The sequence below is a fragment of the Culex quinquefasciatus genome, chromosome 3 (assembly GCF_015732765.1).
Source record: "Culex quinquefasciatus strain JHB chromosome 3, VPISU_Cqui_1.0_pri_paternal, whole genome shotgun sequence".
NCBI lineage: Eukaryota > Metazoa > Arthropoda > Insecta > Diptera > Culicidae > Culex > Culex quinquefasciatus.
The window spans coordinates 6679886-6693350 of record NC_051863.1 but is presented as its reverse complement, the minus strand read 5'-3'; the positions used below and the strand labels follow the sequence as shown (position 1 = coordinate 6693350).

The 13465-nt window shown below is 37.9% G+C and overlaps 3 protein-coding genes across 3 annotated transcripts; 2 read left to right on the top strand and 1 right to left on the bottom strand.

The window, feature by feature from the left end:
* Nucleotides 1–827: 827 nt before the first annotated feature.
* Nucleotides 828–2517, top strand: LOC6032198 (pachytene checkpoint protein 2 homolog). The gene is made up of 2 exons (XM_001842788.2): nucleotides 828–1021; nucleotides 1082–2517. The coding sequence occupies exons 1-2, from the start codon at nucleotides 921–923 to the stop codon at nucleotides 2331–2333; spliced, it is 1353 nt and encodes a 450-aa protein (XP_001842840.2). The 5' UTR covers nucleotides 828–920; the 3' UTR covers nucleotides 2334–2517.
* Nucleotides 2518–5282: 2765 nt separating this feature from the next.
* Nucleotides 5283–5970, top strand: LOC6032197. The gene is made up of 2 exons (XM_038265295.1): nucleotides 5283–5514; nucleotides 5568–5970. Exons 1-2 carry the CDS (start codon nucleotides 5296–5298, stop codon nucleotides 5910–5912), a joined length of 564 nt encoding a protein of 187 aa, XP_038121223.1. The 5' UTR covers nucleotides 5283–5295; the 3' UTR covers nucleotides 5913–5970.
* Nucleotides 5971–6404: 434 nt separating this feature from the next.
* On the bottom strand, nucleotides 6405–7032 carry LOC119770835. Its single transcript, XM_038266392.1, has 2 exons — nucleotides 6806–7032; nucleotides 6405–6749 (listed from the first exon to the last, which is right to left on the bottom strand). Exons 1-2 carry the CDS (start codon nucleotides 7028–7030, stop codon nucleotides 6405–6407), a joined length of 570 nt encoding a protein of 189 aa, XP_038122320.1. The 5' UTR covers nucleotides 7031–7032.
* Nucleotides 7033–13465: the final 6433 nt, after the last annotated feature.

Sequence of the window (13465 nt, the reverse complement as noted above, 5' to 3'; positions counted from 1 at the left end):
GAGCACCGCTGCCCTAACATGTTAAGTAGTCCCGAAACATGTAATTGATTAGCGCTATAAAAAAACAAACGCACCGAGTCACTCGACGTATCGCCTACTCTAAACAAAGGCTGAAGAAAACCGAGCGAGAAGCGAAGGCAAATAAAGAACAAAGGCCGGCCACCAACACAACCAGCAGCGATGCCAGAAAACTTTCCCTATACTAGCCACTTTTCGTGAGTGTTCACTTCAAATTTCGTCACAAATGGCAGCACTTGGCAGACACAAAAAAAAGTGCTGGAAGAAAAAAGAGCTAAAAAAAATGGACGGGGCCAAGTGCATATTCGTCAGCTTAGAATACATACAGGAATTTTCTTTTTTTAAATGCTTTTAAAAGAAATAGAATAACTTTTGATAACAGTCAAATTAAACAGAAATGTTCACAATAAGTTGCACTTCTGGTTGGTGTACATGGTTTTAGTAAATTTCAAGGAACACTCCAGATTATCCAGCATCATTTAAACTCAACCGCTTATAAAGCTTAAAATGGGTATATTTCCCCTACATGGTAATTTTATGAAATTTTAATGAAATTCATTCCAATGAAATTTACCTAACGTTAGACGTAACTCGTTAAAAGCTCCCAAAAAATAAAATTCTACATTTAATTTCTGAGTTTGGTGCTAGGTTTGGTGCCTTTTAAAATTATAAGAGTAAAAATAACTTAAAAATAGTCATTTTTGGTTGGGCGTGTGGTGCCGTTTTGTTGTTGTGATTTTTGCGGTGTAATCGGTACGGTGTAAAAGTTGAAGGTTGCAACCTTTGTTCGAAGCATCCTCGGCGTAAATTGACAGCACACATTCGTTTCAAAAATTTAACCGCCACAGTTCTGGTCGTTCTATTGTGTCAATATTGCCTGGTTAAAATCTGTTATTAGCAGGATGAGTTTTAACTTCACTTCAGAACCGGATTCTAAATATTCCAAATTTAGTAAAATGGAAGCTCCAAAGCCTATCGGAATCGAAATCGTGTACAAAAAAGGGTAAGTTTCAGCTGCTGTGGAAGCGCCAGAGCCATTTTGAACAGTCTTCTTTTGTTTCAGCGCTAACAAAAAGACCGCCAATCCGGAGCTGGAGAGGCAGATTCAAGCGATTTTGGCCGATAGCAAAGCCCTGCCCAAGGACTACTTGTTCGCGGTGACCGATCCGAACGTCGAGCGGGTGACGCTGTGCGATGAGCTGCTGGAACATGCGCCTCGGTCGAATTTGAAGATTTACTCGTACACGTTGCATGACGGGGAGGGGGAGCAGGAAACGATCGAGCAGGGCGGAGATGAGGTCCAGATTGCCAACCATTGGCTGCTTCCGGCGCGGGAGTTTCACGGGCTGTGGGATAGCTTGATTTACGAGGATTCGCTGAAGGAGAATCTGTTGAATTTCATGCACACAACGGCGCTCTTCTCGCAGAAGAACGTGAACGCGAATCTGATTGCATGCAACAGGTTGGTGCTACTTCATGGACCACCGGGAACGGGGAAAACCAGCTTGTGCCAGGCGTTGGCTCAAAAACTGGCCATCAGGATGAACAAAAGCATTTACATGCACTTTCACCTGTTCGAGATCAACAGCCACAGCCTGTTTTCGAAGTGGTTCTCCGAGAGTGGCAAACTGGTGCAGAAGGTGTTTGGCCAGATCAACGAGCTGTGCCAGGATCCGACCTCGATGGTTTGTGTCCTGGTGGACGAGGTGGAATCGATCGCGTTCGCACGGGAAGCCATTTCCAACAACGAACCGAGCGACAGCATCCGCGTGGTCAACGCCGTTCTAACCCAGCTGGACCGAATCCGTCGCTTTCCGAACGTCATGGTGCTGGCCACGTCCAATCTCACCGGCAGCATCGACCTGGCGTTCCTGGACCGTGCCGACATCGTCCAGTACGTCGGCCCACCCACCAAGGAAGCCATCTACGAAATCTACCGATCGGCAATCGCCAACCTGCAGCAGGTGGGCATCGTAACGGACCGGGAAGAGCTTCCATCGCGAGCCGAACTTGCCACCGCCACGTCGAAGGGAACCGCAACCACCATGCTGGAAGCGCTGGCCGAGCAGAGCGTCGGGTTGAGCGGACGCAGCTTGCGAAAGGTTCCGTTTTTGGCGCACGCACTTCACGTTCAGCAGGACGTTACGACGCTGGTTAAATTTTTGACCGCGATGCGGAATGCGGTACGACGCATGCAGGCGGACAAAGCGATGCTCGGAGCAAAGCCGGACCAGGTGGAAGGGGCGGCGACGAGCGATCTCAGCGGAAGCAATGGCAGCAGTGCTGCTGCGGATGAACGGTCCGTGTCGATGTGATGTGTTAAGATTGAAAGGAACAGCTATTGGGATTGTATTGTTTGAGTTAGGTTTTGAATTGTATAAATTTGTATGCATTTGTTTTTTTTTGGTTTGGAAACCCAAGTGTTTATAAGTTATTGAGTATTCCTTACATGTAACTGAAAGTTTGTTACAGTTGTGTTAATAAAAGAAATAATAAAGGTAATAAACATTGTATCCATTTAAAAATAATGATTAAACTATTTTTTTGAACAACAAGCACTCCGAAAATAAAATAATGTTAATTTGTCTTTGACTATTATTTTACAAAGACAAATCTTGGTCAGTGTTCATAAAAATAGTTTTAGAGCACATTTTACTACTCCTAGTTTTTCATTTCTAGAGTTTTATTTGAAAAAGTCCTAAGGGATCATTCATAAACCACGTGGACATATTTTTGAAATCTCAGACCCCCCTCCCCCGTCGTGAACAATTTCTATATAAAACTAATATTGCTTGTATCGAGCGTGAACAATCGCTGAATCGAAAGGTTAGAAAATTTTCTTAATTTATAAATAAACTGTCAGAAACAAAAGGTCTCTTTGAAAAAAGGCCGAATGGATAAAAGGTCGAAAGCCTTTTAAAAATACTTCTACAGATGTTTTTTTTTAAATACGGCCTAAATGCAATAATTTAAAACAGCACTTTTCATTTGAATTAAAATGTTGATTTTTCCTTGGACTGTTCTATCAATTTTCATCGGATTTTTTCAGACATTTTTTTAGGGAAAAGACCGTAGGGGAGAGTGGGGAGACTTGATCCCCGGGGACACTTGATCCCAAGCCTGTATCTCGTCAGCATGTGGGTAAAACATTTAGCTTTGTTCTAGAAAGTTGTGCGAAATTGACTAAAACTCATTTTAGAAAACAAAGAAAAAAATTAAAAAATGTTTAGATTGAGTTACACACATTTTTCTAAAAAGTGCTGCAAAAAACTTCGAAGAAATCTTTTTTCTTTATTTTGATAAGTATGGAAAACACTCGAAAATTATTAAAAAAAAATATTTTTTCTACATGAATTGTTTGATAAACAAAAAAAAAAAAAAAATCAAATTATTCGCTCTACAGCATTGCCTTGGCGTTCTCAATTGCGAGATTCCTACTCGAAACTAGGTGTTCGAAGGCTTGATTGTTGAGGCAATTGCAAACCTCTTTTTACACCTTAGCTTCCATCCACCCCAGGATTCGAACTGACGACCTTTGGATTGTTAGTCCAACTGCCTACCAGCGACTCCACCGAGGCAGGACCCAGGGAGACGACTCCTACACCTGGACTGAGCTAACGACCTAACCTTTTTTAGGTTAGTCCGGGACCAACATTTACTTCCCTTCCGACGGAAGGCGTGATCAGACAAATCTCGTCTCGAAAAATGCCACCGGAACCGTCTGGGATCGAACCCAGGCCGACTGGGTGAGAGGCAATCACGCTAACCCCTACACCACGGTCCCGGGTTGTTTGTTTGATAAACATATCAACTCCAAAACCCTTACGCATTTGACGTTAAATTTATCGTCATACTATTTTTACAATCAATTGTTTAAAAAAAATGCGTTTAGGGAGACTTGATCCCTGCATTTTTACAGTCACTGGAATCAGCCTCAAGATTAAAGAATTGGGCTGGGTTTTCGTACATAGTTTCTTTTAGTATAGTTGTACATAACTTACTGCAGTTTGAACCATTTTTCAAATGTTTTGTAAACAAAAATTATCAGCTTTTGTAAACATGCTCAATTTTGGTCTAAAAAAGAAAATTTTAAGTTTTTAAATATTTTGCATGCTAAACTTGTTATATTTTGAACACAAACGTACAGGTTTAATGTGAAATTGCTATATCTTATAGAAAATTAAAAGTATGGATGAATAAGAAACATTTTGCTTAAGATTTTTTCAAAATGATGAAAGGGGGATCAAATTACCCCCAACATTTTGAAAATGCCGGTTTAAAATATTTTTTCAAAACACTTGGCATGATTCGAAGAGTTTATCTGGTGAAATACCCTTATCAGCCAAACATAGTTGAATGTTTAAGCTTTCAATTCATGCAAAAAGTTTATAGTTTTATGAGAAATTGACAGAGTTTTGTGCGATACAAAAAAGGGGATCAAGTCTCCCCACTCTCCCCTAAACTTAAAAAAAATACGAATTAAGAAGTAAGATTAAAAAAAGAACGAGTAACGATTAAAACATGTTAGAGATCTTGCGAGGACATTCTGTTAAAAGAATTGCTCATGTTTGAAAGAATAGAAAAACTCACAAAAAATATTACAGCATGCAAGAATACACTCAAACCCCGATGGTTTGACACCAACTGTTGTCACTTTTTAGTTTGACACCCCTTTTACACGGAGTTCACACACACTACCAAACGCTTGTTTTGATAGTGTTCGTGAGCGCCGTGTAAAAAGTGACAGTTCGTCACTTTTTAGTTTGACTTTGACCAACCATCGGGGTACAAACTAAAAATGTGTCAAACGAAAAAGAGACCAACCACCGGGGGTTGAGTGTAATCAAAAGACCTTTCCAATGCGTCCAAAACTTTGAAGATCTGATTACCCTATCAAAAGTTATCAAAAGTTCATACACTTTTTTGAGGCCGAATCTCAGATATTTTGATAAAAAAGATAAGCGGATCCATCAAGCGACCCATCGCAGTATGTCTAACCAAAAAACCTTTCCGTTGAGCCTAAAAGATTGAAGTTTTGGCATCAACCATGGCTAAAGTATCGTTTTTTATACTAAGATTTTGAGTGAGCTTAAAGTCAAATTCTTATTATCTTATTGTAAAATATGAGAACTCTTCTATTTGTCTATGGTTTTCATCGAATCTTTAATCTCAAACATTAGTCAATTTGTTCGAACTTTATTCTCTCCCCAGTATACTGTAGTATAGTCATCATAATGGCCCTCATTCATGATTTCGCATTTAGTTTCAAACTTGACCATGTCCAAGCAGGCTGTTGGTGTAGGGGCCTCACTGATCCTGGCCTGCTTGGTTTCTCTGGTATCCAGCGAGCTGGAAATCGATTTACAGCGCATCGTGCAAAATTACGGTGAACACTTGGTGGACGCCCGGGAGTTGCGTGTCCGGAAGATCAATCGAACAAGCCACGCGTTGAATGGAACTGTGCGAGTTGCCGTTGACCTGGATAATGATTATAGGGTGAAATTTGATTGTGTGATAAAGGAAGTTTGATTAAATTTTGTGAATTTCAGGTTTCGCTCAGTTTGGCGCACAGCCGACTGGGAAACAATCAGTTCAATATTTACCCAATGAAGATTCCGGAACAGAGAAATTGCATTCTGCTGAACAGTTCCTACCGCGAGTACCAGTCACTGTTTCGGGAGCATTCAAATATGCCGCAGGTTCCGCCGGAGGGCATGTGCCCGTTCAGAAAGGGAACTTACTGGTTCAAGGATGCCATATTTTCGGCGGACCACTTTCCACCGTACGTTCCGGAGGGTTACTGGCGGTTCACGTTTGAATATCTTGGTCCCATGGAGAACAACGCGAGTTTCAGTTTGTACGCCCAGATGAAGAACACCGGAATTTGGGACTAGTGCCCAAACTTAATTACTAATACCACTAACAGAAATAAATCATTATTTTTAAAACACCTCAATTACCACAGCCTCGTGCTGGTGCAACGGTCTTCCATGACTAATTAAATCGTACGTTCGTCAGGATAATTTCCATCGAACAAAGTGCATTACCCACCAAACTATGGTTCACTCACATCAACCTCGAGAACTTGCCTCACCAAAAGTCCATAAACTAGCAACACAGCATAGCAGGCCACCAATTATTCTTGGCACCACCAACTCGTGGACCCAAATTTGAACCCTTCGACTCAGGCTTGTGATCATCAGACAGTCAGTGTAGTAGGCGCTGCGGGTTCTTCAAACCACGCATCGGAATCACGTGTGGCATTGGCAAATTGGCTTGAAAGCCTACTTTGTGAGTTTTGCAATGCCACGACTACGGAGTGACTGACTGATGGGGACTTGATCAACATTTTCCAATGAAATTTTAAAGATTTGTTTACTTTTTTATTAAGACCAGATATTTGTGTTCTTCATCTGGGCGTACAAGCTGAAACTCGCGTTGTTCACGATGGGACCAAGATATTCAAACGTGAACCGCCAGTAACCCTCCGGAACGTACGGTGGAAAGTAGGTCGACGAAAAGATGGCATCCTTGAACCAGTAGGTTCCCTTGCGGAACGGACACATGCCCTCCGGCGGAACCTGTGGCATATTGGAGTGGTCCAGCAGCAGCGACTGGTACTCGCGGTAGGAACCGTTCATAAGAACACAACTTGCCTGCTCCGGAATCTTCATTGGGTAGATATTGAACTGGTTGTTTCCGAGTCGGCTGTGGGCCAAACTGAGCGAAACCTGAAATTAGTCAAATTGAATCAAACTTTCTTTTAACACAAAATATCAAATTCCACCCTAAATTCATTATCCAAATCAACAGCAACTCGCACAGTCCCATTCAACGCGTGGCTTGTTCGATTGATCTTCCGGACACGCAACTCCCGGGCATCCACCAAATGTTCGCCGTAATTTTGTTCGATCCGCTGTAAATCGATTTCCAGCTCGCTGGATACCAGAGAAACCAAGCAGGCCAGGGTCAATTTGGCCAGAACACGAACAAGTGCAGCCTGCTTGGACATGGTAAAATTTAAACTGCCGAGGAAGTCATGAATGAGACCTATTATAATGACATGTTGTGTAATGTGCACCGGTTTCAATCATATCGATAAATTGTATAGATTGAATCAGGCAAATAAAGGCATGATTTGTTTCCACATAATGATTTGTTTCTTTTCAATCATTTCAATTAGTCAGAATTTAAAAAATGAGTGAAATTATTTCAAATCTGACAGATGCTCCAAGCCAAGTTGGTTTGATTTGGACGAAAACTGAGTGATTTGAAGTTGTTGAGATGAACAACCCTGTAGTCGTCATCGAGTCGACTTAGTCGGCCAAACCCCTTTCGACCTCACGCGCAGCTGTCAGAGCTGCAAAACAACAACAAGAAGTGTGTTGCGTCATCCGTTGTAAAAAGCACGCGTTCAATAAGGTTCTCCAGTTTATTTTTCATAAACTACGCGATTTTCTCCGGAATAAATACGACCAACCTGCCATCACAGAGTAACTCAAAAGGCAGAATCTCGGAAGGCCGAAATTCAAAAGGCCGAATTTTGTCTTTAGCTCAGAAGGCAGAACGTCTCATAAGGCCGAATGTCTTGAAAGGTAGAATGATTATAGAATCTAGAATTTTGTTCATATTTTCACGATTTCATTGATTATAATGTTCAGAGATACAGTAAACTAACAAACTGAGTTTTTTTTTTGTAATTCAAAGCGAAATAAGTACATATTTAATGAGTACATTCTGTTTATCTTTACCGATCATATTGTTACCATGCATGCAAGTGAGTAGAGTAAAATGAATTAAAGCATTTCAAAAGTGTTTCAATCTTATTGTTTATTGAATTATGGTGACGATAACCGAAATTTGATCATTTCGTCACCAAGAATTCAATTCAAATAGAAACTTTAAAAATTAAGTTAGCAGCAAACAGCAATGCTAGAAAGTTATGCCTTCTTTATTTCGATACCATTTTTTGTTACATAACTATGGTTTATAAAAATAATCCCTGGGCTTTGTCATAATGAGCCTGTTTGGCAAGGATGTGGATTTAAAATCGAGGATTTCAGTAAAATGCGCAAGCTTCCATTTTTACACATGGACACCATTTCCTACTACGAGAACCCACTTTGACGCAGTCTCAGGGCCTAATCACCCTCCAAAAAAAAAAAAACTGGTTTATAAAAATAATAATAGCAAACGGTTTGCCTTATGGGATTTCGCCTTTTGAGCATTCGGCCTTTTGGGATTCGGCCTTATGAGAATTCTGCCTTTCGAGTAATTCGGCCTTTCGGGATTCGGCCTTTTGAGATTCGGCCTTTCGTAGGAGACCTAGGAGACCCAAATTTACAAAATCGGTTTGAAGTTTGACTTTTCATTAGAAAGAACTGCTCATGATTGAAGGAATGGATGAACTCACCAAATTTTAAGGGCAATCAAAAAAAGGTTATTAAAAAAAAAGAAAAATAAATCAAAATATGTTTGGAAGTTACTTTTTTACATGCGACCTTATGTCTTCAGACCTTTTGTCCATTCGACCTTTTTTCCACTTTTGACCTTTTGTGTTGCACATCCAAAATATACATTTATTTGTATTCATTCTTTAAAAAAGACTTGAACAATTTTGAAAACTATTCTTGTTATGTCTTCTTTGAAAATTTGAGCCGATTTGGTTAACAAATACATAAATTCAGAAAGCCCGACCGTAACATTGGGCTCACTTTAATCCACCAACCATCGCTTATTCATCGCAGAGTAACGCGTGCGAATCAAGCAACGAGATACTTCCTGCAATTTCTAACAAAGCACATCCTACCGGAAGCACCACCGAAGCCCCCTCCCCATCATAACTCGCTACCACACTCAGCGCGTTCTCACTTAAATTGATGACCAGAGTCTATACTTCTAATGGATATGGATCGAACCGGCCATACGAGCCTCCGCGGTGCTGCGGAGTTGCCTTGCCATGCGAACGCATCGCCACGCGACCTTGCCTCACCGGTACCCACTCGCGGTTCCATGCAGCCTTATGTAAATTTCAACTAAATTTACCCTCCATTACGCGGTCATTTTTCATCATCTCTCGGTGGCGTGTATGTTTTTGGCGTTTCGAGCGTTCCCTGATGTCAGAGTCGGAGATGCTGGCTGGTGGGCATTGCGCTGCCAGCCAATAGCTGTAAATATTAGCTATTAATTATTCAGCAACTACACAAATTGCAGTTGGGGTAGGTTCCATTTAGGGCGCCTCAATTTGCCTTTCAGCGCACCCAAAAACACATGCTACTGACGAAAAAAAAACAAGAAAAAAGGAGGGTACTTTCGAAACTTGTTAAGGAATATTTATCATTTTTTTGAATTTAGGGGCTTTTTTAGGAATGCAATCCAAAAAAAAAAAAAATGTTCATCCGCTCACAAAACGACTAGCGTATCCATTAGCGTGGTTCACGTTTCTATGAAAAAGACAAAAGTTGTTATTTTGTCTTGCATCAACCGGAATTTCGTTCTTTTATGTCCCCAGAAGCACTCCTGAAAATTTGAGCCCATTTGGTAAGGTCTAGGAGCTCCAGTTTTAATTTGAAATTTATATGGGATTTTGATTTATTTTCCATGGAAACTATCTTTTACATTGTATTAGGATTTTTATATAAATCGATGAAATGACTTGATTCTTATAGTAGGAGATAGGTTTTGAACTGGGAACAACTTTGTAGAACATACCAACATGCTAGGAAGTGACCCTTTAAAGATACAGATACTTTTAGATGGTGGCTTTTGAAGGGGCTTTACTTCAAAAGCCACCATCTAAAAGTATCTGTATCTTTAAAGGGTCACTTCCTAGCATGTTGGTATGTTCTACAAAGTTGTTCCCAGTTCAAAACCTATCTCCTACTATAAGAATCAAGTCATTTCATCGATTTATATAAAAATCCTAATACAATGTAAAAAAAGATAGTTTCCCATGGAAAATAAATCAAAATCCCATATAAATTTCAAATTAAAACTGGAGCTCCTATACCTTACCAAATGGGCTCAAATTTTCAGGAGTGCTTCTGGGGACATAAATGAACGAAATTCCGGTTGATGCAAGACAAAATAACAACTTTTGTCTTTTTCATAGAAACGTGAACCACGCTAGTATCCATTCAGTCAAGCTTGCTTGTAACAAGCAGAGCAGTTCTTTGCGAAATCGGTCTTTTTTGTAATTTTAATTTTTGTATTTTTTAATCCTGCTGAAACTTTTTGGTGCCTTCGTTGTGCCCAAAGAAGCCATTTTGCATCATTAGTTTGTCCATATAATTTTCCTTACAAATTTGGCAGCTGTCCATACAAAAATGATATATGAAATTTAAAAAAATCAGTATCTTTTGAAGATATTTTTTGATCGATTTGGTGTCTTCGGTGAAGCTATAGGTATGAAAAGGACTGCACTGAAAAAAATGAGACACGGTAAATTTTTTCGTTGATTTTTAGTTTCACTTTCTGTCACTTAAACTTGATTTTCAAAAACACTTTTTTTTATTTTGTGATATGTTTTAGGGGACATCAAATGTCAACTTTTCAGAAATTTTCAGAATAGGCAAATAATCTTTGATCGAGTTATGGTTTTTTGAATCAATACTGATTTTTTCAAAAAATCAAATATTGCAATCAAAAAGTACTTTAGTGAAATTTTGATAAAGTGCACCGTTTTCAAGTTATAGCCATTTCATTTTTTTAACAAGTGACCATGTTTGCCCACCCTTGAAAAAAAAATATTTTTGAAAATTCTCTATATTTTGCTCTATTGAACTTTGTTGATACGACCCTTAGTTGCTGGGATATTGCCATGCAAAGATTTAGAAACAGGAAAAGTCTCACCCAAACAATTCTAATGTCAATATCTCAGCAACTAATGGTCCGATTTTCAATGTTTAAATATGAACATTTCATTTCACAACATTTCAAAAGGGCCAAACATTAAATATTAGACCCTTTTAAAATATTAGTCTTTTATAAAAAAAATATTATTATAATTATAATGCTGTTTAAAAAAAAACAAAATCTATGGTGCCTTCCTCACATCCATATACAGCAATTCCCCACGAAAACAGCATGGACGAATAAATAAGATCCGGATTTATTTTGCTTGACCATTAGGGTGACCTACGCCGTGTTCGGGTTGGCCGAAAAATGGCGATTGTTGTCAATTTTCGCAAAAAATACATTTTTTCCAAAAATCAGAAAATTGTAATGTCAACCTTTTTTTAGTTTTCTTGGATGCAAATAAAAAGTGATTAGTTGGCCTGTCAGAGAAAAATAGTAAGAAGTTTCAAAAATCTAGCCTAGCATTTTAAAAGGTCGTATGAAACTGAAAAATGCTGCTTTGACGGTTTTTGGACCAAAGAGCCTATGTCTGAAAATATGTTTATCGGATTCCTCGGACAAGTTTACATAACATACAAAAAATGGGAGGAGTTAACAGGATTTTGAGATATGATTTTTTGACAATAAGCACTGGGTTTTTCAAAAATGATGAAAATTGGAAAAAATCTAATTTTATTACCAAAATTGCGATAACTCCTAGGTTCGACCAGAAACTTGCAATAGAGACCACAAATGACCCGGGGGTCGTTAATGCGGATGGTTTGATATTTTTTGATTGATTGATTTAACTGAAGTACTGTGTATTTTGAATTTTACTGTAGTGTAAATTTCAGCGATGATCTTTTCTTTTTTAGGTGGGTTATTTTCCGCCAGCTCACACAAAAGTTGCCCAGACCCCTCTTCGATTTGCGTGAAACTTTGTCGTTAGGGGTAACTTTTGTCCCTGATCACGAATCCGAGCTCCATTTTTTGATTTCTCGTGTCGGAGAGGCGGTACAGTCCCTTCAATTTTTGAACAAGAGAAAAAGTACATGTTTTTCAATAATTTGAAATGGAGATTAGATGGAAATTTGGTGTCAAAGAGGCTTTTATATAAATTGGACGCCTGATTTGATGGCGTGCTTAGAATTCCAAAAAAAAAAGTATTTCTCATTTAAAAAAAAACACCTAAAAAGTAAAAAAAAAAACAATTTTACATTACTCAACCGTATTTTTTTTAAACGTGTCATTTTAAAGAAAATTTAATGTACTTTTCAAATTACATTAACCCAGAATTTAGAACAAAATTTTTCATTTTAAAATTTCGTGTTTTTTTACAATGTTCTACAATGTTGTAGAGCAGAAATAACTACAATGTTGATGTATAAACTTAACGGGTTTGCTCATTACCATCACGAGTTATCGCGATTATAAAAAAAAAAGTTTTGAAAAAGTTACGGAAACTCGTGATCAGCGCCGTACCTAGAGGTTGGCGCGGTTGGCGACCGCCAAGGGCGCCGAAATCGGTGATTGTACATAATTTTCATTTCATCCTCATTAAATATTTGAAACAGAAAGGGCGTAAATAAACAAATAACTAGATAATTTGGCTTAAAATATAAAAAAATATTTAGGGGCGACAAAGTCAATTGTATGAATATTTTTACTAAAGTATTTTTGAAAAGTCATACTTGCTAAATGTATTTTTTCATCAAAGAATGGGGCGTTCAAGTTGCAGAAGTTTAAAGGAGTTCTAGAAGAGCTTTTCAAAATAAATACGTTAAAGTTTAGACCGTTAAGTCATACCTTTCAGACCAAAAAAATTTCCAACTATTCGTTATTTTCACGTTAAATTGGCTGAGAATCACAATCAGCTAAATTGTGAAAAATTATGGTCATATTTTGAGCTTCTTTGAAACAGGAATTATTTCAACATCAAAACAAATGTTTTATTCTGAAATTTTTATATTCTCGAGTTGAAAAATTGGCCTTTGAAATATTTTTAGCTCGATTTCCCTTTTATAATCAACTTCGTGCATTGAAATTTGCAAATTCTTTTTCATAATAATAGAGTTTTGAAATTGGAAAACTGCTTTAAATTTTTACTTATAAGACCAACATTATTTGTTCAAGAAAAAATGTTTTTCAGAGCACAAAACTTTTTCAGTTTTAACTTAACGGGTGTTGTTTACTTTTTTAAATCGTCTAAAAAGCTTTGGTAATGAAAAACAATTTAATTTTATTTTTTCAGTTAAAAACAAGAAAATAATATTTTATCAAGGTTTGAAAACATTTTTATAGTTTTGTTCAAAAAATATTTTTCTGGAATAACAATTTTAATTTTACGAATTAAAAATAAACAGCTGATAAAAATAGAAATCAATACATAATTAAAAAAAATAAAATTATGAAAAATAATCTCAAATATCGTGTTCCAAAAACCCAAAATGAAAAAAAAATCTTATCTTAATATTTTTTTTAACATTTTTTTCTGACAAAAAAATTCGATACTTAGAAATTTTGGAATCTTATGATTGCAAAACAACTGGACAGGTGTAAAACTATTTTAAAACTATTTTTTCATTCCAATTTTGAAACCGTTACCTGTAAT

Coding starts and splice junctions, on each gene's coding strand:
- LOC6032198 (XM_001842788.2), top strand. CDS start 921: ATGAGTTTTAACTTCACTTCAGAACCGGATTCTAAATATTCCAAATTT. Junction 1,022..1,081: donor GAAATCGTGTACAAAAAAGG/GTAAGTTTCAGC, acceptor CTTTTGTTTCAG/CGCTAACAAAAAGACCGCCA.
- LOC6032197 (XM_038265295.1), top strand. CDS start 5,296: ATGTCCAAGCAGGCTGTTGGTGTAGGGGCCTCACTGATCCTGGCCTGC. Junction 5,515..5,567: donor ACCTGGATAATGATTATAGG/GTGAAATTTGAT, acceptor TGTGAATTTCAG/GTTTCGCTCAGTTTGGCGCA.
- LOC119770835 (XM_038266392.1), bottom strand. CDS start 7,030: ATGTCCAAGCAGGCTGCACTTGTTCGTGTTCTGGCCAAATTGACCCTG. Junction 6,750..6,805: donor ATTTGGATAATGAATTTAGG/GTGGAATTTGAT, acceptor GACTAATTTCAG/GTTTCGCTCAGTTTGGCCCA.